General features: G+C 41.3%; 1 protein-coding gene across 3 annotated transcripts in view; it reads left to right on the forward strand.

Annotated features, from left to right (window-relative positions):
• The window catches only part of RALGAPA2 (Ral GTPase activating protein catalytic subunit alpha 2), a 214,841-nt gene that overhangs the window by 114,088 nt on the left and 77,935 nt on the right, over nt 1-22,818 (forward strand). For all 3 annotated transcript variants that reach the window (XM_075267599.1, XM_075267600.1, XM_075267601.1), the window contains 2 exons: nt 3,079-3,237; nt 14,882-15,009. In XM_075267599.1, coding sequence (XP_075123700.1) covers nt 3,079-3,237; nt 14,882-15,009 — 287 coding nt within the window. The remainder of the gene's footprint in view (nt 1-3,078; nt 3,238-14,881; nt 15,010-22,818) is intronic.

A 22,818-nucleotide genomic window follows, 5' to 3' on the forward strand; every position in this document is an offset into this window, starting at 1 on the left:
AAAACTAATAAATATTATAATATACTTGTCTTCCGTTATGATGTGATGTGACCAGTTTCAGAAGATAACACTTCTGCAGGGTTTTAAGAAGGGACTGCATTACCAACTGCCTGAAGGAGAAGGAGACTGTTTAGGCAGTATCGGATGCCTTAGTTTCGACAGGAAGCCACCAATAACTCAGATGATACCTTTTTCAGGGTTTTAAAGAGGACCTTTCACCACTTTTGGGCACATGCAGTGTTATATACTGCTGGAAAGCTGACACTGCGCTGAATTCAGCGCACTGTCGGCTTTCCCGATCTGTGCCCGGTGTAAAGAGCTTACGGTGCCGGTACCGTAGTGCTCTATGGTCAGAAGGGTGTTTCTGACCATTAGCCAGAGACGTCCTTCTGCCTCGCGGCGCCTATCGCGCTGTGCTGTGGAGCGGTGAGGAACGCCCCCTCCCTCTGCTCGCAGTACGAGCATTATCAGGAGCAGGAGGGGGGAGTTCCTCCCCGCTCCACAGCACAGCGCGATTGGCGCCGCGAGGCAGAAGGACGTCTCTGGCTAATGGTCAGAAACGCCCTTCTGACCATAGAGCACTACGGTACCGGCACCGTAAGCTCTTTACACCGGGCACAGATCGGGAAAGCCGACAGTGCGCTGAATTCAGCGCAGTGTCAGCTTTCCAGCAGTATATAACACTGCATGTGCCCAAAAGTGGTGAAAGGTCCTCTTTAAGAAAGGACTGTATTGCCAACCGCCCGAGGGAGAAGGAGACTGATTTTGTTGCCCTTACTGCGCAAATTAGTGGAAGAAATGAGTTCATTTATGTGCTAGAAAAACTGCAAGTTACTTCAAAACAGATATATCTGTGTGTGTGCATATATCAGTATTATTTATGATATCCACACAATATGACCTGTTGTTGTGGCAGCATTTGATAATCTGCATTATGATGTCTTCTGCTCATGTTTCCTGTGAATTGAAGTAATAGATCACCTACGTGAATGCCCTCCTAACCTGTGTCAGAGCAGCGAGATGGGTCTTGTGTTCTTCAGCTGGGAAGTGTCATGTTCAATGCTGATTGATGAGCTTTGATGAAGCCATGGCTCTATAGCGAAGGCGCTTGCCGTTTTCTTAGCATCGCGCCACCCTGGAAGAAATGAAATGACTTGTAACCGCAGTGCCTGGATGAAACCAGCCATGCTCCTGTCCACCTCTTAAGCGTGCCGTTTAGGCAGTATCGGATGCCTTAGTTTCGACAGGAAGATTCCCTACCGAAGCCACCAATGACTCAGATGATACCTTTTTCAGCTCTGAGATTTGTGTTCATTAGCAATAAACATTCTTTATCAGGATGTCTCTCGGCTAGAATAAAAAATCAATCACGCTAACAGCTTCTTACAATCTGTCCTGTTATCCTAACTAAATTGCAGCTAACAGCTCCGAAATGAGTTTTTTTTCCTCGCGTAAAAGTGGTAGGGTTCATTCGATAGTTGGCCGCATTTGCAATAGAACCTTTCTCCATGCAGAGACCTAGATGTAGCCCCATCGTGAACTCTTGCTCCTTTGCTGTAGAAATTTGTTAGCTATTTCGAGATTAGATTTTTAGCAGCTAATCTCACTGCTGTAGGGGTTTGTAAAGTGGGGACAGGGCTGTGCTATTGGATTTGTCCAATTCATTTGACTTCAGGACTATAATTGCACTTATGTCTTACCAGCCTTTTATAGCCTGGGGCTGGCCGGCAGCAGAAAAACAAATTGGCAGTGATACAGTAAGAGTGAAAGGGAATGAAAGGAGCACATTATTAGTCTCCAGGCACCGCTGATCTGGCAGGAAGTTTCTCGGTTAATTTACAAATAAAACTTAGATTTTAGGATGGGCACACTGTCAGGAAAACAATGGGGTTGTCAGGCTCAAGATACTTTGTGAAAGCAGCAGCCGTGACTATTGGAGAGCAGAAATTCTTCAATCAAACAGACAAGTTCTTGCTGGAGCCAGCTGGCCATGTAATGCAATTAGTAGGGAAAAGAGGTCAGACCATTAGGTGTGTACCATGACCAGTGTCACAAGTGGCGTGCTGCCCGGCTGGCTGCATATTGGGGAGAGAAAAAAGGGGAATTAGATGGCCTTTTCAGCTCGTGAATGAGTGTGGCGCATGGACGGCCTCTTAGAGTATTATAGTGTTTTGCTTAGACTTGAAAAATGAGCGTTTGTTCAGAGGCTGACAGCGGACGCAGGCTGCTGCCGAGGACAGCCAGTTCAGACCAAATGAATAGAGCTGGCCTTACCGGAGACATGAATAACATGCGTGTTCTGCGGCTGACCTAAAGTCCTTCGATACGGCTGAACTAAACTTGCACTTGTATCCTCTTCGCCGTCGTGTTTCACGTACAAATGAATGCCTTTATTCTCCATCGTATTATTTTTAGTGAATGGGACATTTCTGTGTGCCATCACCATAAGAAAAAGTTAATTAAAAAGTTTAATAAAATTTTCATTGAGCAGAAGCTTTTATAAGCCGTCTCTTATCTAAATTATAGGAAGCTCTTTTTGTCTTCGAAACCGTGAAATTTGTTAAAAACCACTTGTAACGGGTAAGTAATAAAAGGAGTCATACTCTTCAATCCCCTGCTGCTCCGGGGGCAGCACTTCCGGGGTGCCCCACCGGTCTGTTATTCCTACTCTATTATTGGCTTGTCAACATGACATCAGACTGCTGGAGCCGTTCATTGAAGGGTGTCGTACATCACTAATGCAGCCAATGGTTGGCGGCAGTCACATGCTATATCAACACGTCATCTCTGGACCAGGAAGAATAGAGATCGGCAGTAGTCCAGGGTAGTGTCAGATTCAGATTACCCGGATTGTGCCCTAATAAAGTATTAATAATATCTATCCCCTGCAAAAAATCAGACAGAAGGTAGTATGACTAGAGACTAAACCTCAGACTACACAAGATGGATTTGTAGTCTGTTACCATGAATGCACTTGGGTCTGCAGAGCTGCTGTAGGAACATAACATATATATACTTAACATGAAGAGGTGAATTATAGTGTAAAAGCTTTTATACTTGTTCTTTAATATCTTGCAGCTTCGGCACCTTGGAAATGATGAAGTTCACATTGTTTGGTCTGAACATACCAGGAACTACCGAAGGGGCATTATACCTACAGACTTTGGAGATGTTTTAATTATTATTTACCCAATGAAGAATCGGATGTATTTTATAGAAATAATGAAGAAACCAGAGGTACGTAACCGATGGCCTCACTTCTTCTTAAAGAAGACCTATCTTTAAAAAGGTGAAACTATATTTTAAAGGCAGTTCTATGGAGTAGAACTGGGTAGTGACTTTGACTCAGACTTCAAAATAAAAAAGGTTAATTATTAATTTTTTAGCTATCTTAGGGTATGTTCACACGGAGTTTTTTTGCAGGCGGATTTTGATGCGGAATCTACCTCAAAAATCCACCTGCAAAAATGCCTCCCATTCATTTTGATGGGAGTCACTTGCAGTTTTTTTTTTTCTGCTAGTGATTTTCTTCTTTCTTTTTTTTTTTTTTAAGCTAGCAGGTAAAAAATGCGGCATGACCTATCTTCACGCGGTTTCTGCGGCTGAGTCATCCGAGACTCCCTCTTGAATAGGCCCATTCATCCGGGGCCTAATCAGGAGCGGGATGCCACTGCATCAGCATCCCGACGCGGTTAGCCACACGAAAAAGCTGGCAGCAGAAGGTGATCCTCTTCACATTCTGCCGTGTGAACTTAATCTTATACAATATTTATAATTCATTAGTTGCATAGTTTGTTACATATTTACCTTCATAGGATTTCAATCATCTTTTTGAATGAATTAGAGGATTTTTACTACTTCTGCCTGACCATGGTTGTCAGCCATTTATGGAGTTAGAGCAGGAGTCAGGCTGTGGAGGAATAGAGGAGTTGGTGGTCTAATCTATCAACTCCACAGCCCTGCTTAAAGGTTTTTCCGATGAATCTAAAACAAAAGAAAATGTTGTTTTACTTTCCTATAAGAAGTGAGTTTTATCTGTTACCAGATGACCAAAGTAATCAATCTCTGACCCAGGATGAGAATCTCCGCTTTCTTGTGAGCCAGAACCGTTTTTCTAGGTGATAAACAACTAGAGATCCTGCCATTTGAAGTAAATGCTTCGGCTTCTACAGGCTCCATTGAATAAAGGTGTATGGACAGATTTCCTGGCAATGCTTGGTTAGATATCTGCTAGTGGGAATTTTACATCCTGTTTTCTATTAAAAAGGAAGTTGGATAGGTTAATAAAGTATATTCCAAAACTGTTCTCCCCCGCCCTACTCCTGACACAGTAGGAAATACAAAATGAGCGTTACAGTTATAGTCACTAATAAATTATCATACTTTTTAACAATTTTATTATATGTAGTTATAATATGTGAACCTCGTATATGAAGGTCCTCTCAATTTTGTCACACATTTCTAATTTATCTATACCCAATTTGTGTAGTTTGATACATAGTATATAGTAGCCTAATAATTTGCATGGGATGCAGAATGTTAGTAGATTTGATAAGGGATGTGTGAACGATCCCTTAAGGGGGTTGTGCCATTCAAGACTCTTCTTCCCGATCTACAGCAGAGGGGATAAGTGTCACATAGCAAGGATCTGACTGCTGGGTCCTCCAGCTATGAGGAGAACAGGAGACTGAAAGTCCCCCTACATTCTCCCTGTGAATGAAGTGCCAGTGTGTGACTCTTCATTCACTTTTGTGAGGCCAGTGGGAGCTGCTAGGTCTTGCAATCCCAGCAGCCCCATTGTAGTGAATGGATAACCAGACATGCAAGAACACTGGTGCTGCATTCACAGGGAGAATGCAGGGGGGGCATCAGGACCCCCATTCTCCTGATCGCTGAGGGACCCAATGGTTGAACCCCAAGCTAGGTAACATTTATCCCCTTCCCTGTGTATAGGCAATAAGTGTCTTTAATGGCATAACTTCTTTAAAGAGGACCACTGTCGGTTTTCCCGTTATGTGCCGCAGGGCTGGTGATATCGGTGCCATTACCAGAAGGGTTCAGAAGGGTGTCCCTGACAGTCTAGCTGGGCTGTGAGGAATGCCCCTCCTGGCAGTACTCGTCCATATCCCTGTACTGTCAGAGGGGGCATTCCCTACCGCCCAGCCATGACTCTGAGCTGTGAAGAACACCCCTCAATACTAGTCTATGGACAACTACAGTCAGGAGGGGCGTTCCTCAAAGCCCAGCTAGACTGTCAGGAACGCCCTTCTTATAACAGCACTGATCTCTCCATCCCCGGGGCACATAACGGGAATGCCAACAGTGCACTGACTTCAGTGGCTTTCTAGCGGTATATGCCTGAGGACATGAAAGGTCCTCTTTAATGTCACAGACAAACCCACATAAAAAACAGGAGTATTAATGGAAATCGAGGCCTGTGGAGTTATCATAGCTGTGGCGCAAATTTTGTTTGGGGTCCATGGGCCTCGCTAAAAACTTGTATCAGTTGCCTAGTTGGTTCATGATAAATCAAGCGTCAATGCACTTCTGCTAGGTAGTGGTATCTGCTCCACTCATGGCTATAACAAAGCTTATGGCTCTGGACCTTGTGAACATATGCTTAGACGACCATTGTCCTGAAGGTAGTACTTGTGTCAGGGTGTCCAGCCCCTATCGGTACATGGCCAGCAGGGGGGAACCGTATACACATCTTAAAGTGTGCATGAAAATATTCTTTACTGAGGATATTTTACTTTGAAAACTAGGTCGCCTATGAGCCGCAAGTGTTCATTATCTGACTCTATGATGTTCCATTGGTGTCTTGGCTGAAGTAGGTGCTACCTACCGATATTGATATGTCTTCCTTTTATCTGAGAACATCTTCCATGAATATGTCTAGTGTGTTGGAGGAACTTGCATTGCACTATAGAGAGAGCGTGGCTGAGGATAATGTGGTTGTTAAATGACTCACATCTTCATGCATTGATAGATGTCGTAAATGGAGAACTGTTAAGCTTTTGACTACAACAGTACCCACCTCCGCAACACATAAGAGCAGGAGCCGGATAGACTTATAGAAGTAAATGGATACCTTTTTAAATACAAGGCTTGCCAGTTTGTTACCTGCATCCATAGCTGAGCGGAGGAGAAGATATGCCTGCAAATATAAAATAGTTCTGTGCATTCATCTACTTGGAAACACAGTGATCAAAGCCTAGTCTCAAGTGCTAGAAAGCACAGTCAAGGGCTCTGACAGCTGGATAAATGAGGGACTGAGAAAATCTGGAATCAACAGTCATTAAAGTACTTTACCATTCAGCTCAATATGATGCAGCAAATGTATTACAATTAGACATCCAGAGGAGAATTATTAATCCGCGGTAATTAATGTCTTTGCTGCAGGAAATATCATTGTCAGAAGTGTAAACATGAAACTTTACCTCTTGAAACTACAGCCTGTAATACAGGAGATGTTGTGTCCAGATATTAGAGTTTCAGCAAGTTGTCAAGTTATACAATGTATTATCATATTGTGCATCCATTCCTTACAGTTTCCAGGATCTCTGCTTGCTTTCATTTAGTCAGAAGCTTTAGTGCCCCTTCACATGGAGTTTACGCTCCGTGTATTCTGTCTACGCTCCGTGTATTCTGTACATTTTACATGTGTAAAATGTAGTTAGCCATTGAGTTCAATGGCATGTTTGTATAACGCGCGTCATTTTGCGCGCGCAAGAAGATGCGCGTTATACGAAAAAGCCATTGAACTCAATGGCTAACTACATTTTACACGTGTAAAATGTACAGAATACACAGCGCGTAGACAGAATACACGGAGCGTAAACTCCGTGTGAAGGGGCCCTTTATAGTTTATTTCCAGAGGATACAATTCTGACCTGGTCATAGGAAGCTCTTGGTTTCTTAGAAAACGGTTTTGGTGACTGTCCAGTAAGGGTATGTTCACACACCAAATTTCGAAAAGGAATTTGAGGGGGTCTTCCACCTCGGATTCCTCTACAAATTCCAGCTTTGTGTAACCCACGTCCAAAAACCAATGCTGAACCAGTGAAGCTAAGTTCACACATACACTGGCTCTACCTTGTCATGGACCAAAACAGCAGAGAGGTGGACTGATAAATAGCGCCTACACATGGAGCCTACTGGACCCTGTTGTCTATAATAAGGTCTGTTGGGTGTGGTTTTAAAACTGAAACCGTCCAAGAAAAGTTCTCCCTGCAGGACTTTTTCCTCCGACTATTTTCAGCGGACATGAAGTCTTCAGAAACATAGCCTTAGGGTTCTTTCACACGGAATAACGCTCCGCTCATTCTGACACGTAAACACGTGTCAGAGTGACCACTGTAAAACATAATCCCATTGAATTCAATAGGTGCCGTCTTACGCGTGCTACACATTGAATTCAATGGGAGGCTTTTTAACCCATTGATTTCAATGTGTAGCGTGCGTAAGACGGCACCCATTGAAGTCAATGGGATTCTGTTTTACAGCGGTCACTCTGACACTTGTTTATTAGAGATGAGCGAAAACTATTCGAAACAGCTGTTTCGAATAGCATGCTCCCATAGAAATGAATGGAAGCAGCAGGCACGCAGACTTTGCCAGCGGCCGGCCGCTTAACTCCCCGCATGCCGGCTACATCCATTCATTTCTATGGGAGTGTGCTATTCGAAACGGCTGTTTCGAATAGTGTTTGCTCATCTCTTTTTTTTTTAAACTCGTTTTATTGAAGATTACATAACAAAGCAAGTAATACAATCAAAACAAAAGAAAAACACAGGTACAGTATAAGCACAAGAAACATACAGTTAACCAGAAACAAGCCACAGCACTGGTCCATCCCGACCCCAACCCGACCACAACACAGTTCTGAACACAATATCACATGACACAACAACAAAGTTACAACAGTCACATATATTCCCCACACGAGGAGTCACAGACCTATCTGGCAGTAGCTCCTATTTATGGAGCAAAGGTGTCTAAGGCCAAACGCATCATGGGAGCAGAGTATTGGGTCACGGGAGAATCACACCACGCACCCCATACCGTAGTAAATTTCTGGGGACAGCCCCTCCCTTTATATATAATCTGATTAAATGGGAGAACCGAGTTAACCATTTTCCGCCATTGGGAGACAGATGGGGATCTAGGGGCCATCCACCGCAAGGCGATGGCTTTCCTAGCATAAAACAAGCACTCTCTAAGAAAAATTCGAGTATGATGCTGCCACAACTCCTCCTCCAAAACGCCAAACAAAGTGTTTGCTCATCTCTAGTGTTTACGTGTCAGAATGAGTGTTACTCCGTGTGAAAGCATCCTTACTTACATTCCCACAGTATAATGCTCCCCTTTAATATAGCCATGTCAGAAAACAAATTAAAAGAAAAGTACCCCTGAGTGCACACAGATAAAATCGGGACACCTACAGCACTTCCATAGAGAATAAATAGTGTTGTCACCCAATCTTAACCCATAAGTACTCTCATAGTGTCTATCATAAATCACTATCATACACATATCATTATGATAGCCACCATGATAGTACATAAGGGTTAAGCTCCTGCCCCATTCAATGGGGAAATAAGGCAAAGGCCACATATAAAATAAACATAAAAGGTGTCCTGCTGTTCATAGCATATTATGCTACTATGTTGGGAGATCATTGCACCTATCTATGATTTTTTTTTTTTCATAATTTATGGCCATAATCTGCTGTGGCTGTAAGTAACATTGGGCATTGATCTCCCAGAGCAGAACCTCAGAGCAGAGTTGTCGATCAAGCTGCAGTCCAGGCCACATTGATAAGTTTCTGATAGCTGGGGGTCCAACACTGGGGCCGCCACTGGTTACAAGTATCTGTATTCTATGTCTCCTGTTTGAAGGGAGTGGTAGTCGCACTTGTGCGTGCTGTTGCGCCATTCAATCTTCATGGGACTGATATAGATATAAGTACAGTGCTCTTTGTCATTCCCGTAGACTTTCAATGGAGTAGCAGTGCACATGCATGACTCATTTGGGAGACGTGGGGCACCTGTTCCTGGGCCCTAATAGTTAGACCTTAGGCACTTCTTATCTGATTTATGGATCCTATCCTACTAATATTATAAATGTGAAAGTTTGGATATTTGTGTGTTTGTTCCTCAATCACTCAAAAACAGCTGAACGGATTTGAATGAAATTTGGCACACAGACTGTAACCTCGATTAAAATATAGGCTACTTTTTATCCCGGTAAATGACAGTTTCATGACAGTTATGAATTTAGGTTCACATACTATATTAAACAGATCTTAGCAGCTCCTTATCTCACCCAAGGCAGTTATCTCTCTGTGTAAATACACTTAACCCTCAGTGTGTAAACAACTTTGCATATTATCTGATCTGCTCCAGGAGGTGCTGACAAACTTGGGCAAACACCTTTAATTCAAATTGGCAGTATGCCAATTTTTAACATGCCTGGAAAAAGAGAATCTAATTTGTTGCAAACAACCAGAGCTATGAAGGTAGCCACAATTCACAGAGTTCTTCTCAAGTGCAGCAGAGGGGGATCATCGATGTCAACAACATGTTCATTATATGGCTTCCCAGCGAGGTGCTGAGATGCCGGAACAATCCCAGGCACAGTGCAAGAACCAAGTTCAGCAGCAGGCCAGCTTGAGAGCTGCCAAAATGCTGGAGCATGCAGATCATCAACACCAACAACACGCTCATTATATGGCGTCCCAGTGAGCTGCTGAGATGCCGAAACAATCCCAGGCACAGTGCAAGAAACAAGTTTAACAGCAGGCCAGCTTGAGAGCTGCCGAAACACCGGAGCATGCGAATCATCAACGCCAAGAACACGCTCATTAATATGGTGTCCCAGTGAGCTGCTGAGATGCTGGAACTATCACAGGCACGGTGTGAGGAATAAGTTCAGCAGCAGGACAGCTTAACAGCTGCCGAAATGCCGGAGCAGGCAAACCAGCGACAGCAGCAAATTGCTAAATATAGGCGGATGATGGACGCCAACAACCCGCAGACGAAGTCGTGGGCAGAGGCTAGTTAGTAAAAAATTATGACTCTATTGAAACCCACTTAAGATTATTCACACCTTTACAGCTATTTTTATTACACCTAAAATAAAGTAGTCGCCTTTTGTAAGTAAGTGTCAATTACAAATCTTCTACTATTTTTGTACAAAAGTTGCTATGTAGACTTATAGTAACAGACTATACAAACAAGGGGCCACACGGTGGCTCAGTGGTTAGCACTGCAGCCTTGCAGCGTTTGAATCCTGGTGTTCAAATCCCGCCAAGGGCAAAAAAAACATTTGCAAGGAGTTTGTATGTTCTCCCCGTGTTTGCATGGATTTCCATCCCATATTCCAAAAAAGACATACTGATAGGGAAAAATGTACATTGTGAGCTCTATGTGGGGCTCACAATCTACAAACAAGCCGTGCATAGTCCGATTCTGCCGTCATATTGCAGTCAATCTGTTCTTTACTTCTTGCTAACCTGACACTTAAGCGCTAAAAATTAGGGAATAAGAAGGAAAGGAATATGGCTATACTGTCAGACTACATTGCATTTGTTTGTAGTCTGTAACCATGGAGATGTTTAATAAAGTTTGTTTGTAAAGTTGATTTATTTATTATACAGTGGAGCAATAAAAATGATGGGCAAAGGTGGCGACTCCCTGTAAATTGTCCATTGCTGCTGGGGGGGGGGGGGGGGGGCTATAAAACTGACATCTGAATTTACTGGTAACCTTTTACAGCATAATCTGGACTGTGCGGTAAAATAACAATGTTCGTAAATTCTGGAAACGTAAAAAAAAAAATATCGTGCCTGGAAATAATGGATAGAAAATGAGTAAAATGACTAGACTTGTAAATGCCCATTGATATTGTGTAAGCAGAGGTGTACACACAGCGAGGCCACTTGAGTTGGATTGGTACTCCTATATTAAAAAAGAACCCAGAGCCATTACAAAGCAATAAACTGTATCCAGACATTTCCAGGGCAAGTGCAGCTGACCTTTTGTTCACTAGCTACTGACCCCGGGGTGTATGGGAGATGCTTGTAAGGGAGATGTCTGCTATTTGGCCTCATTCCTGCTATTTAAATAGCATTGCCTAATCAGATGAAAAGCCTGTCCCGTCTATCAGGTTACAGAATCCATAGCAACATTGGCCCTTTATATAGCATAATGTTAGTCTTTTTGTTTGCATTCGGGGCACCTGGAACAGGGCTGACTCCGCATACAGCTCTGTTACACACTTTCTGATAGATGCCCGTCTAATACAAAAAAAAATTATATTTTGTTGCTCCCTTGTTAAATATAGAAATGCAAGTTCTGCTTTTTTCACTTAATTAAGCAATATAATTATCACAGACGTAATGCGACCAAGCTGCGGAGAAAAGACAATAGTAAGTCTGTTAGAATGAAAGCATTCCACGCGTCACAGATGTATGAGGGTATTCTAAACAATGAGGTGAAAAGCTGCCTGCCATGGCGGACAAAGGCTAGCACGCAGGCTCTCCGCACCGCACATACCGCTAGGGACATGCTATGGGCTCCCTGGGACACAGATGCCTCGTTATATTGCAGCGAGTCATTGGAGATTAATTCTTAGCCATTTGGTACAATAATTTACCCATTCCCTAGTGTTTTAACTAGTGTCATTGACTGGGCCATAGATCTTTGTACTCAGAAGCTAACCTCGTCCACTCTCTTTATATAATGCACATTTCTTACTGTTGTTTGGGGTTGTATTTTTTTTTTTTTTTTTTTTTTTTAGTTTTCTTATGAAAACTTTTTGAATAGTTTTGAGAACATTAAAATTAAGACAGAGATTGGGGCCACACGGTGGCTCAGTGGTTAGCACTGTAGCCTTGCAGCGCTGGAGTCCTGGTGTTCAAATCCCGCCAAGGGCAAAAAACCATCTGCAAGGAGTTTGTATGTTCTCCCCGTGTTTGCATGGATTTCCATCCCATATTCCAAAAAAAAAAAAAGACATACTGATAGGGAAAAATGTACATTGTGAGCTCTATGTGGGGCTCACAATCTACATTTAAAAAAAATAAAAAATAAAAATAAAATTAAGACAGAGATAACTCATATTATTTTAGCTACTGATCACCCAAATTTGAGGCGGTTAGGACCAACATCAGGAGAATTCAGTGTTTACACGTCCAATTGGGCTACTCAGACTTTGTTTTGGTCACTAAAATCGTGTCATAGAAAATCATTCTCTTTGTACCGACACAAAACTTCATCCTGTAATGGAAAGTAAACTTATATGGTCCCCTATATATAAAACATAATCTTTATTAAGACTTATTATAAAAGAATCCAGATAATACTGAGAACAGGTGCACATTTGGCTGCCTTGCGAGCAGAGTACGGTATATGCCCCATACAATTTTGTATAGTACTCACAACAAATCTATAACCCGTAGTTAGTGTCTCATAGCAAGTACGGGATTAAGACAACACAGTAGATGACAGGTTATCTGAACCTTACCCTTGGTCACGTCAGGATACAGCAGTGCGAATATAAGCCGCAGTTACAGCCGCCTTCTTTCCATTTAACACAGTTTATATAACAGGCTGTATTTTTCCATGTTCTTTAACAACTCTCAAACCTTCTACCTCTATGTGCAGCCCCCACCTGGTACTCTATGGAATGACCATTATTTGCTTTTCACTATATTGTACATTAATGCCTATATTTATGTACATTTCTTTTGTTAACTGTTTCACTCTCAAACAACATTGCTGTGTTAGGTTTTTATGGGTTTTTTTTTTTTTGCTTAGATTGATTTTGCAGCCAGTCGGCTGTGTCGATGTGAACACCTGAAGGCATGCAGCTAGCTTTTTAAGTGCATTATTAATAATTCACAAAGCATGTGTTTCTTCTCTTGCAATAGCGATTTTACTAAATCCAGCACCCGTCTGTATGTGAGCTGGCTGTGGTCAGTTAGGGCTGGTCTGCACACATAAGAAAAGGGGAACAGATGGTGCAAATCTGGTGTCAGACCTGACCGTTTTCTCCCTGGAGGACCTAAGTGAGCTTATCAAAGTGCTGGAGTGGAGGCCGAGGCTGCATTCTGTCTCTTCTGGAGAGCTGCTCAATCTGCCCTGCTGAGCTCTTCAGGATAGGAGGCCGTTGTGATTGGGCCGATCAATACTCAGGCTTTATATACGCTCTTTTTTTTTTTTTTTGTTTGCGCCCCCCCCCTCCTCTGGTCTCCCTCTCCTAATGTTAGATGCTGATTAGATGCATGTCTGTCACTTTTCTGTAACAACTGGCGGAGCTGTATACTGAATATTTGCCTCCTAGCCTCTAACAATGGTGCAGCATTTCTTTAGGATGCTTGTGCATGCTACACTCCTCTTTATTATCAATGCTACTCTATTATCTCTTGATGTATGCAGAAAAACAGATTCCCCATTCATCCTAGCAGTGTCGAGAACGGTTTGTGACCCCTGTCAAATGTCACTAATCGCTGCGTGGCCCATCTCTTGTCTTCTTTCAGGAATAAAAAAAAAAATGAAACCACTTATGAATAACTTGTTTTTATCTGATTCCTGCCATTTGTGGTTGTATTATGGTTATTTTTGTTTTTAATAATTCAGAAAATACATCTAGCATAACAGGAAGGAAGATGAGTCGGATTGCAATAGATTGTGAATTGGCTTAGATTTTGGTACCATTGCTCATTTATATGCCTTTTTCTTTTATACTACAGTATACAGCTGTAACCCACTATAAGGTTCAGTTCAGACTGGTGTATTTGCTTTCACTTATACGGGAAGCCCTGATTCTGTTTTAAAGGAGTCTACCACTTCTCCCAAGCATATTCAATGGTCGCCACCCTGTTACAGAGCACATTGTAGGGATAGACAATATACCTCAGTTGTGTATGTCATTTGGAGAAAATCAACCTTGAAGTCTTATGGTATTGAGGCCATTGGTGCAATGGGGGTCGGCCTTAAGCTCACTGGAGCTCTGCTCTTACCACTCAGTCTGACCATCTGCTGCCTCCCCAAACCATTGATCCTCCCAATAGTATGGCATCACCTATCCTACTTGAGCACCAAAGCAATAAGCCCACCCCCAGTGCACCAACTGCCTTATTTGCATAAAACTTCAGTGTCGATTTTCTCCAAATCTATAAAGGTGTTATATGTAACCAATAAGTAGTGTCACAAGGTGGTGGCAGTTTAATATGGTGATAGACTACCTTTAGGCTAAGGCCCCACGTTGCAGAAACGCAGCTTCTTTTGTTGCGTTACATTACTTCTTCAGAGGAGTAATGGGCATGCAGAGTTCCAGGTCTTGCAGCCCTAACACAGATCCGAACATACTGTATTGGCTATCTTAGCCCACCTGTTTAAGTCTATGGGGTGGAGCTTATGGACTTCTTCAGTAGGGTTGTAGCCAATCGCACTATCTGATGCTGAGCTGCTCAGTCATGTATTCTTACCGGTGTGTATGTAATGCCAAGTTAATGAATATTTATGAATGTTCCGAGTCTGCCTATCTATGTTATAGACAGTCAATATCCCTCTGTATTATGCCATACCATATATAGCATTTTTTCCCGGCAGATGTTACTTAAGACATATACCCTTAAGTTTTGACCCTCAGCAAATATTTTGCCTTCTCCCCCCTTAAAGATGCATTGTAAATTTGTAATAACGTAGGTTCCATAGAGAAAAACCATTGAAAGAGCACATTGTTGTCTGTATAGCTATGCCAAGCCAATACTACCCCGAATGCCGTACATGCCGCCTCTATGATGACAGCTTGTCTTTGTGGATGAATCTGTATGAAATCCTTTTGTTTCTAAAAATCTGTGCTTATTTTATAGGTGCCATTTTTCGGTCCCCTTTTTGACGGCGCTATTGTAACAGAGAAGCTATTGCCAACTCTTGTATGTGCAACCTGTATCAATGCCAGCAGAGCTGTCAAGTCTCTTATCCCTCTCTACCAGAGCTTGTATCCTTTTTATGCTAGGCATATGTCTTATGACTTGGTAAGTGCTTTCATTTGATATTTTGGCAGAGTGCAGGTAGTTGTCACATGGAGATTTGTATTTTACATGAATTGAAAGAAGACCTGAGTCATCTTGGAAGAATGATCAAAGAGCTGCCGTCATCCTCAGCGATGTAGCGTTGTCAACATTTCGCCCACAAGTTGACGTGCTCCGTATTCAGTCTCGCAAGTGTCTTTTAGTTGACTATGAATGGTCGATGACGTGGGGTTTTGTGGGCTCGCTATAGACAAGTTAGAAAGACGTAACTGATCATATTTTTAAAAGATAAATTAAAAAAAAAAAAAAAACTTTAATAATTAAAGAAACTTTGTCTCGCATAGAGCTTTTAAAGGGAACATGCCATCAGAAAATTGCTTTTTTTTAAAGTTTTTAAACTAAACATAGTTTTAAGGAATTTTTGAGTTTCTTTTTTAATGTTTCTATCTACAGTATATTTAAAAACAAAAGAAAAACTCTGTCCACAATGCCTAATAATAGACTGACATTTCCTCTTCTTTAGAGAGCACTTCTCAGTAGTCATCTCTTCATCGTTACAAGCAAGATTACAATAAAAGAAACCATTTATATATAGAGAACACAAGATGCACCATTCAAAACCTTTTGGTGTTCACAGCTCATTTCATTACAGCCCCCCCCCCCCCCATGGCCTCTGCATGGGTCATAGAACATGGTCAGAACAATCCACTAAAAGGGTGAATTCACACTGAGTAAACGCTAGCTTATTCTGAACGTAAAACACGTTCAGAATAAGCGGCGTCTAAAGCAGCTCCATTCATTTCTATGGGAGCGGGGATACGAGCGCTCCCCATAGAAATGAATGGGCTGCTTCTTTCACTCCGAGCAGTCCCATTGAAGTGAATGGGGAGTGCCGGCGTATACGGCAAGCTCTGCTCATGCCGGAGCGTACACGCCGGCACTCCCCATTCACTTCAATGGGACTGCACGGAGTGAAAGAAGCAGCCCATTCATTTCTATGGGGAGCGCTCGTATCCCCGCTCCCATAGAAATGAATGGAGCTGCTTTAGACGCCGCTTATTCTGAACGTGTTTTACGTTCAGAATAAGCTAGCGTTTACTCAGTGTTAATGCACCCAAAAAGTCAAGGAAGGGGGAGTTATTTTGTAAGCCCTGTCCTCCAGGAAAAAAAAATCAAAAAATCTGAGTTTTTGGTGCTCCTTTGGACTATTAGGCAGTGATTTATAGATGCGCAGAAATCACATTTGATAAATTTGGCGTAAATTACACTAGTGCAGAGGCCACCAAACTCCCCTATAGGTTCCTATAGTTCATGTGGCCAAATTGGTGAACTCTGACAAGTGGCTAGTAACATTCTGTAGCATGGAACACAAATTGACTCTCCTCTAGAAAACTGTGACCATCTATTGCCACCGCGGCATCAAAGGTATCTCCCCAGTCAATAAGTACCTTGTCCTGGGCTGATCAGGGACAAGACTCTAGTTAGGCCGAAATCCCTAGCTGCTTGCTTGGACATTGACTTACTACAGGGTACCTGCCCATAGGTAGAACTAGAGGGCAAGATGTCTTTTTTCTAGGGCTCATTACCTGTAAGACTCCATATACAAGTTTGAGCTTCACAATCTGCGTGATTGAGCTGAGTAGTGTCACACAATGTCAGTGCTCAAATAAAATCTAATATATATATGTGTGTATATATATATATATATATATATATATATATATATATATATATATATATATATAATGAGTACCGGTATATAAATAATAGCTCCATACATCATCTAGAAACAGTGCTATACAATGTGCATATAAAACTGCCGTACAATTATTATTACCATTTGAGGACGTGGACAGTTTCCAATTTATTTTAATTTATTTCTTACTTTTCAGTTTCCAATAGCCATAACTTTTTATATTTCCGGCAACATGGCCATATAAGGACCTTTTTTTTTTTTTTTTTTAAGGGGATAACTTTTTTGATGGTACCATTTAACATTCTATATCATATATTGAAAGACTGTAGAATTGTGAGGTTGACTCTAACCAAATATTGTTCCGGATTCCAATTTCAGAGCCATGGTAAAAAAATACACGATCTTTTCTGTCTGTATGATTTACATTTTTAAAAACCAAAAAAGAATTGTCTCAATATGTGTTTTCTCAGAATATTTTTTTTTAGATTTCTCTCTACTGAACTGTGTGAGGGCTTGTTTTTTGTGGGGCAGACTGTACTTTTATTAGTACACATGACTTTTTAATCACTTTTTAGAACATCTTTTTAGAGGGATGAGGTAGCCAAAAATGATTAAGCATTGACTTTTAATAGTTCAGACCTTTGTAGTGTGTGTGATCGGCTGTAATGCAGCCAATACTCTCCTTCGCACATACATCTTACATATACAGCAAGTGTCTCCATGCAGATTTAATTTATGGCAGTGACAAGTCTTGGGTACCAGACATCTCCGGCGCCCCCTTTAGCGTGGCCAGCTTTAAATGGATCTTTTGTCTGAAGAAATTTTTATTTAGCCACATTTTCAGACCATAAAATGACATTAGATTTTTCTGAATCCTGTTGAATAAAAATTTAGGGACAGTGATGAAGACCATTTAGATGCAATTTAGAAAGTCACATTTCTGCACATTCTGCTCTGTAATAAAGCGACACGGCGCCGAAAATCCCTCCACAAGAATCTTGGAAATTGGGATGAGTATCAGAAGAAAAGGGTCTTGACCTACGCTGACAATATGAAAGTGGCCAGTCTGATTCTAGCACATGAAAGTTCTGCTGAGGTTCCTGCGCACAACGTACAAAGAGACGACAATGGAGTGATGGATAATTGTGTCTACTAGAGTTTAGGGAATGGGTGTTTCTGAAACAAATCTATCTCCACAAGGACAGTGGAAGCTTGGCAGCCGTTTTCAAGTAAAGACAGCTGAAGTCACTTGTTGGAACGTCTGCAGACTCTGGATACAGCTGCACTTGTCAGAAGCTTTGAGGGAAGTGTAATCAGCCGCAGAGATTAATTTGCATCTCAATTAGAAGCGAGTCAGGAGGAAGCACTGAAGTCTGTTGCTGGAAGGTTGCAGAAGAAATCTCATCATGCACAAAAGGCCCCAACATTCAATACTCCAGCTGAGTGGAGGACAATGTACCAGATTTGGTTTCCATGGGGACCAGAAACCTGCTGAGCCATTGAAAAATCTCCGGGGTTTGCACTGTAATCATTTCATCATGAAGACAAATTCCACCAAATACATTTTTTTAGTCTTAGAAAAGATTTTTAAGTAGATACCAAAGAACTTAAGTTTTTTTTATTTCAGACTTTTATTTTTTGTATTTTTTTAATTTATTTATATCACTTTGCGCATCCGCTATGGGTTACCTCTAGCAAAGTTAATGGAGAAGATGCGTCCTGTGTTAAAGTGGCCATACACCTTCAATAGATCTTAGATAACTGGAGACCCTACTTTGCGGAAAAGTAATTTTTTTTTTTGCTGCGTTTGATTTCCGCCAAACGCAGCAAAAAAAAAAAAAAAAAAAAAGTTTTCCTAAACAGGATCGATCTATAGGATAGTTCATCAGTTCATGATCGATGGGGACTAAATATTAAGTATACATAAAGATTGGTGAGGGTCCTATCACCTATTTGAAAAGGCCGCATTATTCAAGTGAGTGCTGCGAACTCTTCACTATGTATCAAGCACAGATCCATGCATTTGTATAGTGCCTGGTATCGCAGCTCATCCCATACACTTGAATGAGAATATACTGCAAAACAGACCTTGTGATCAATGAACATAACATCACATGGGCTGTGAAGCCCTCAGGGAGCATCACCACTGCTTCAAACAACTAATCCCCAGGGGTCTCCGGTTTTGGACCCCCACTCATTTTCATTTGATGCCATATCCTAAGGGATAGGTCATCAGTTAATAAGTCCTGAAAACTCCTTTAATTCTTCCTTGCCTCACCATAAACATAAACACTCTGCTTGGAAGAGCTTGCATGTCTTGTTAATTGGGGTGACATTTTTGGTGGGGATTATCTTCTGGGGAACAAAGGATCAGTCGTGATGATATTCCGTATACCCAATCCTTTCTCCAACATATAATCTGCCAGGATACGCTTTCAACCCTACTAGTACTGTGTCCCTCCTGCACCATCGTTCCTTGGCTTTGGATGATGCCATGCATTATTTTTTACATCTTGACATATTGCTGATATTTTCTCATATCACTATAGTTTTTATATTATGGGATATCCCAAATTTTAACATTTTAACAAACAGAGCTCATATAGTAAAACTTTGAGTGAGCTACACAAAATTGCATTGAAAAGTGGTATTAGCTAGTATACATAATATATACTGAAACTGACAATTTCTAGCAGGAAATCTGATCGAAATAAGGTGGGTGGTCTTTTAGGGTTAGAAGGTTATTGCAAATATATAAATAGTGAAAATTTAGTAAATGTTCTATATAGAAATGGCATAATAAATTGTAAATATATTGATGGATGGATAGATAGATAGATAGATAGATAGATAGATAGATAGATAGATAGATAGATAGGGATGGATAGATATGAGAGATGGATAGATATGAGATGGATGGATGGATTCATATGAGATAGATGGATCGATAGATATGAAAGAGAGATAGGTAGATGTTGGACCTGCTGTTCCCATCTCTAGTTTTATCAATACATATGCTACTTTTAAACCTCCCACTTTTTGCTTTATATTGTTATAGTTTTATATGTTATATAGCTAGGCTATTGAAACTGATAGTATGGTGTTATTTCATGCAAAGTGACCCATTTTTGCACCAAAGTTTGGACAGACTTTAGCTCGGAATCAAACCTGAGCCCTTTATGAAGCCCCTGGCTCATTGAGATCATATGCCAAGTTCACATTGAAAATGAAATATACTCTATGCGTCATTGCTTTAGGACAACAAAAACCGTAACCTTTTACTTTAGATTCAGAACCACTAGAACAGCGGAGACTCACAGATCCTGACAAACCCCAATAACTATAAGGGGTCCGTCATATTAAAAGTGAAACCAGCTAACAAGCCTTGTGTGTAGGATTTTTTTTCTTTTTTAATTTCAAGTGGACATTGCGACGGAGAAGATTCCTGCGCAGATATGAACATAGGCATTACACAATGCTGTAAATGAAAAGCAGGGCTCCTTTTAAAGACAACTTTCGCCAGCAAAGCCATTCCAATAACTGTATACCATTTATATATATTCTAATATATATATATATTTCATCTAGTTTTTTCCCATCCTGTCACATTGGATAGTAATAATGGCTCAGATGACCTTTTAGCTTTTTAAACTTGTATTCCCAGACCTTTCCTTGCCATTTCTCTGCCACTGCTTGCCATGCCCTGAACCTGAACTTGGTTAAATAACTATAAAAGGTCGTACCTCCCACTAAAGTTCAACATGAAATATTGGCCATTGTCCAGTGTCAGAGCCCTGTCCCGCTCAGCAGACAGACACAGTTGATAGAATAGTATAACTCATATACTGTCTCCCGTAAAGCCAGTCCTATAGGTTTCAAAGAATAGGCCAGTGGCAGGAAGGGTCACGCACATAGTTTTAATCATTGGTTTCTACAAAGACTTTACAAAGTGCAGACATTTGGATTGTAGCCACGGCTATTCTAAAAATCTCTCTTAAAATTTAAATATGTTTTAAAATATTATTTTTTTTGTCTTTTAAAATGTCAAGAAGTTGTATCTTTAATTTATCAGAATCAGACTAGTTCTGTCTAGAATTTTAATGTTTCATTTTTCCATATAATTTATATAGTTATTTTTTGCAAGAACATGTATTTGAAAGAGTTGTCCTGGGAGTTGGAATTCACTTTGCCTGGTCCAGGGATTGGGACCTGGGGTCCTGGCCTATGTCACAACACTCTGTTCATGTGATTGGAAACAGCACTCCGACTCCCAAGTTAATATCACAGGTAATTCAAGGAGTTGTCCAGGAATGTCAGCAATCTCAGAGGGGTTGGGGAAGGTGAAACACAACCTGGACAACCCATTTAAGTAGTTGTGACAGAGGATAGAGATCTCAGGATCTTAACGTGGCTGGAACCCCTGAGTCCCTCATTACCGATCCCTGGACAACCCCTTTACACTCTAGCAGGACATTGGCATTTAATGCAGTATATCCACCTATTACACACAGCCCTTATCATGTTAATCAGAAACAAGGCACTAAGCATCACAATATCTTTGTCCTCCGTGAAGAACTTTCCTTATCTAGTGCCACCTCAAATGTCTTACTGACTGTGATGGCGCCCTCTTCACTTCCTTGTCTCAGAGGCTTATGGTCCATGGTCTCTTGACGTACAGTCCATGGTCACGTGATGGACGCCCAGGTTACACAGATGTTTTGATTACTATGCACATACACGAACTATAGACTATGGATACTGTGGTCCACCAAATTCTAGAGTAACTCGCATGATTTAATCCTATATTGACATCCATGGAGATTTATATGGCAAGGATTAGCCATTGTCAACCATTCAACTAATGAGCACAGTTTTCTTATATTGCATTTTCTCATCATTTTCATTCGTTTTCTGCCATTGCCGCAACAATTTTTCCCTGTGGCAGCTGACAGCTCTCTTCTGTGAGATGATCATCCCTGAGTGACAGGTTTGTCTGCGGTCGACCTCTGTTACCTTGCTCAGGCGGAAGCGCAAGATTTAACTTGCCATCTTGAGCTGTTCCTGTCAGTTATTGTAACCAGTTATCTAAAGACAGACTGGAGTTTGGAGGTATAAGCACTTGCCCAAGCAACACCAATCTTGGCTGTGCCCTGATGAACACCGCGGTAGCTATAATAGGTGGGATAAAAAAGCCCTGACCTTCATTTTGAAGTGCAGTTTCCCTGCTGCTGGAGATCGATATTTTAGCTGTCTGTCTCCACTGCTTACCTTCCGTTCTCACTGAGAACCTTCTCCAGGCATCAATCGATAGCTCTAATCTGTCCTAGCCTGTTACAACTCATGCAAGGCAAAGCTTTTAGGTAGCATTACATGAGATTGTGGAAAGAGTGATCTTACTTGTAGCACCCTTCAAGAACTTGGAAAAAAATTTGACTTATTCCTTATTCTTACGTAACTACAATTTTTGAGTCTGTTTTGTATCCTTATTTAAACCTTGAAAATAAAATATAAACTATATGTTCTATTATGCTGAAATGGCGCTGCTACTTAAAAAAAATATATACATGTTTCCAATCTTAGCAACCATATTTGTATAGGAGCCCCCAAACCATCTCTGTGACTCTTTATAAACATCTGGATTAGCCTGGGACCGCATTGGTCAGCTAGACATTTCCGCTAAAGCAGCTCAATTAGGTATAGGGACAGGAATTGTCCTTATGGGACATCCCACATGGTCCTTCCTCCAAATTATCATAAAATAATGTTTTGTAACGTAGATCATTAACCTTGACATGGGATTGGTAAACGAAGGAAAGTCTGGAAAATATCTGGCAGAGACTCAGAATTTAAAGGAGTCTAGTAGGAAACAAACTATGTACTTATCCTTTCTATCGGGGATCCAACGGAGCGTCTCCAGCACATAAGAGCGATGATGACTCTTTTGAACAGACCAGACCAATGGTCAGGAAGATGGGACCAGAATGGAGACTCTCCACTGGATCTCTGGCTGAACAGACGTGTGAGTATATAGTCTGATAGTAAAAGTTGTGTTTTGAGATTAGAGATGAAGAAATTGTGG

This window comes from Leptodactylus fuscus, chromosome 3 (assembly GCF_031893055.1).
Source record: "Leptodactylus fuscus isolate aLepFus1 chromosome 3, aLepFus1.hap2, whole genome shotgun sequence".
Taxonomy (NCBI): domain Eukaryota; kingdom Metazoa; phylum Chordata; class Amphibia; order Anura; family Leptodactylidae; genus Leptodactylus; species Leptodactylus fuscus.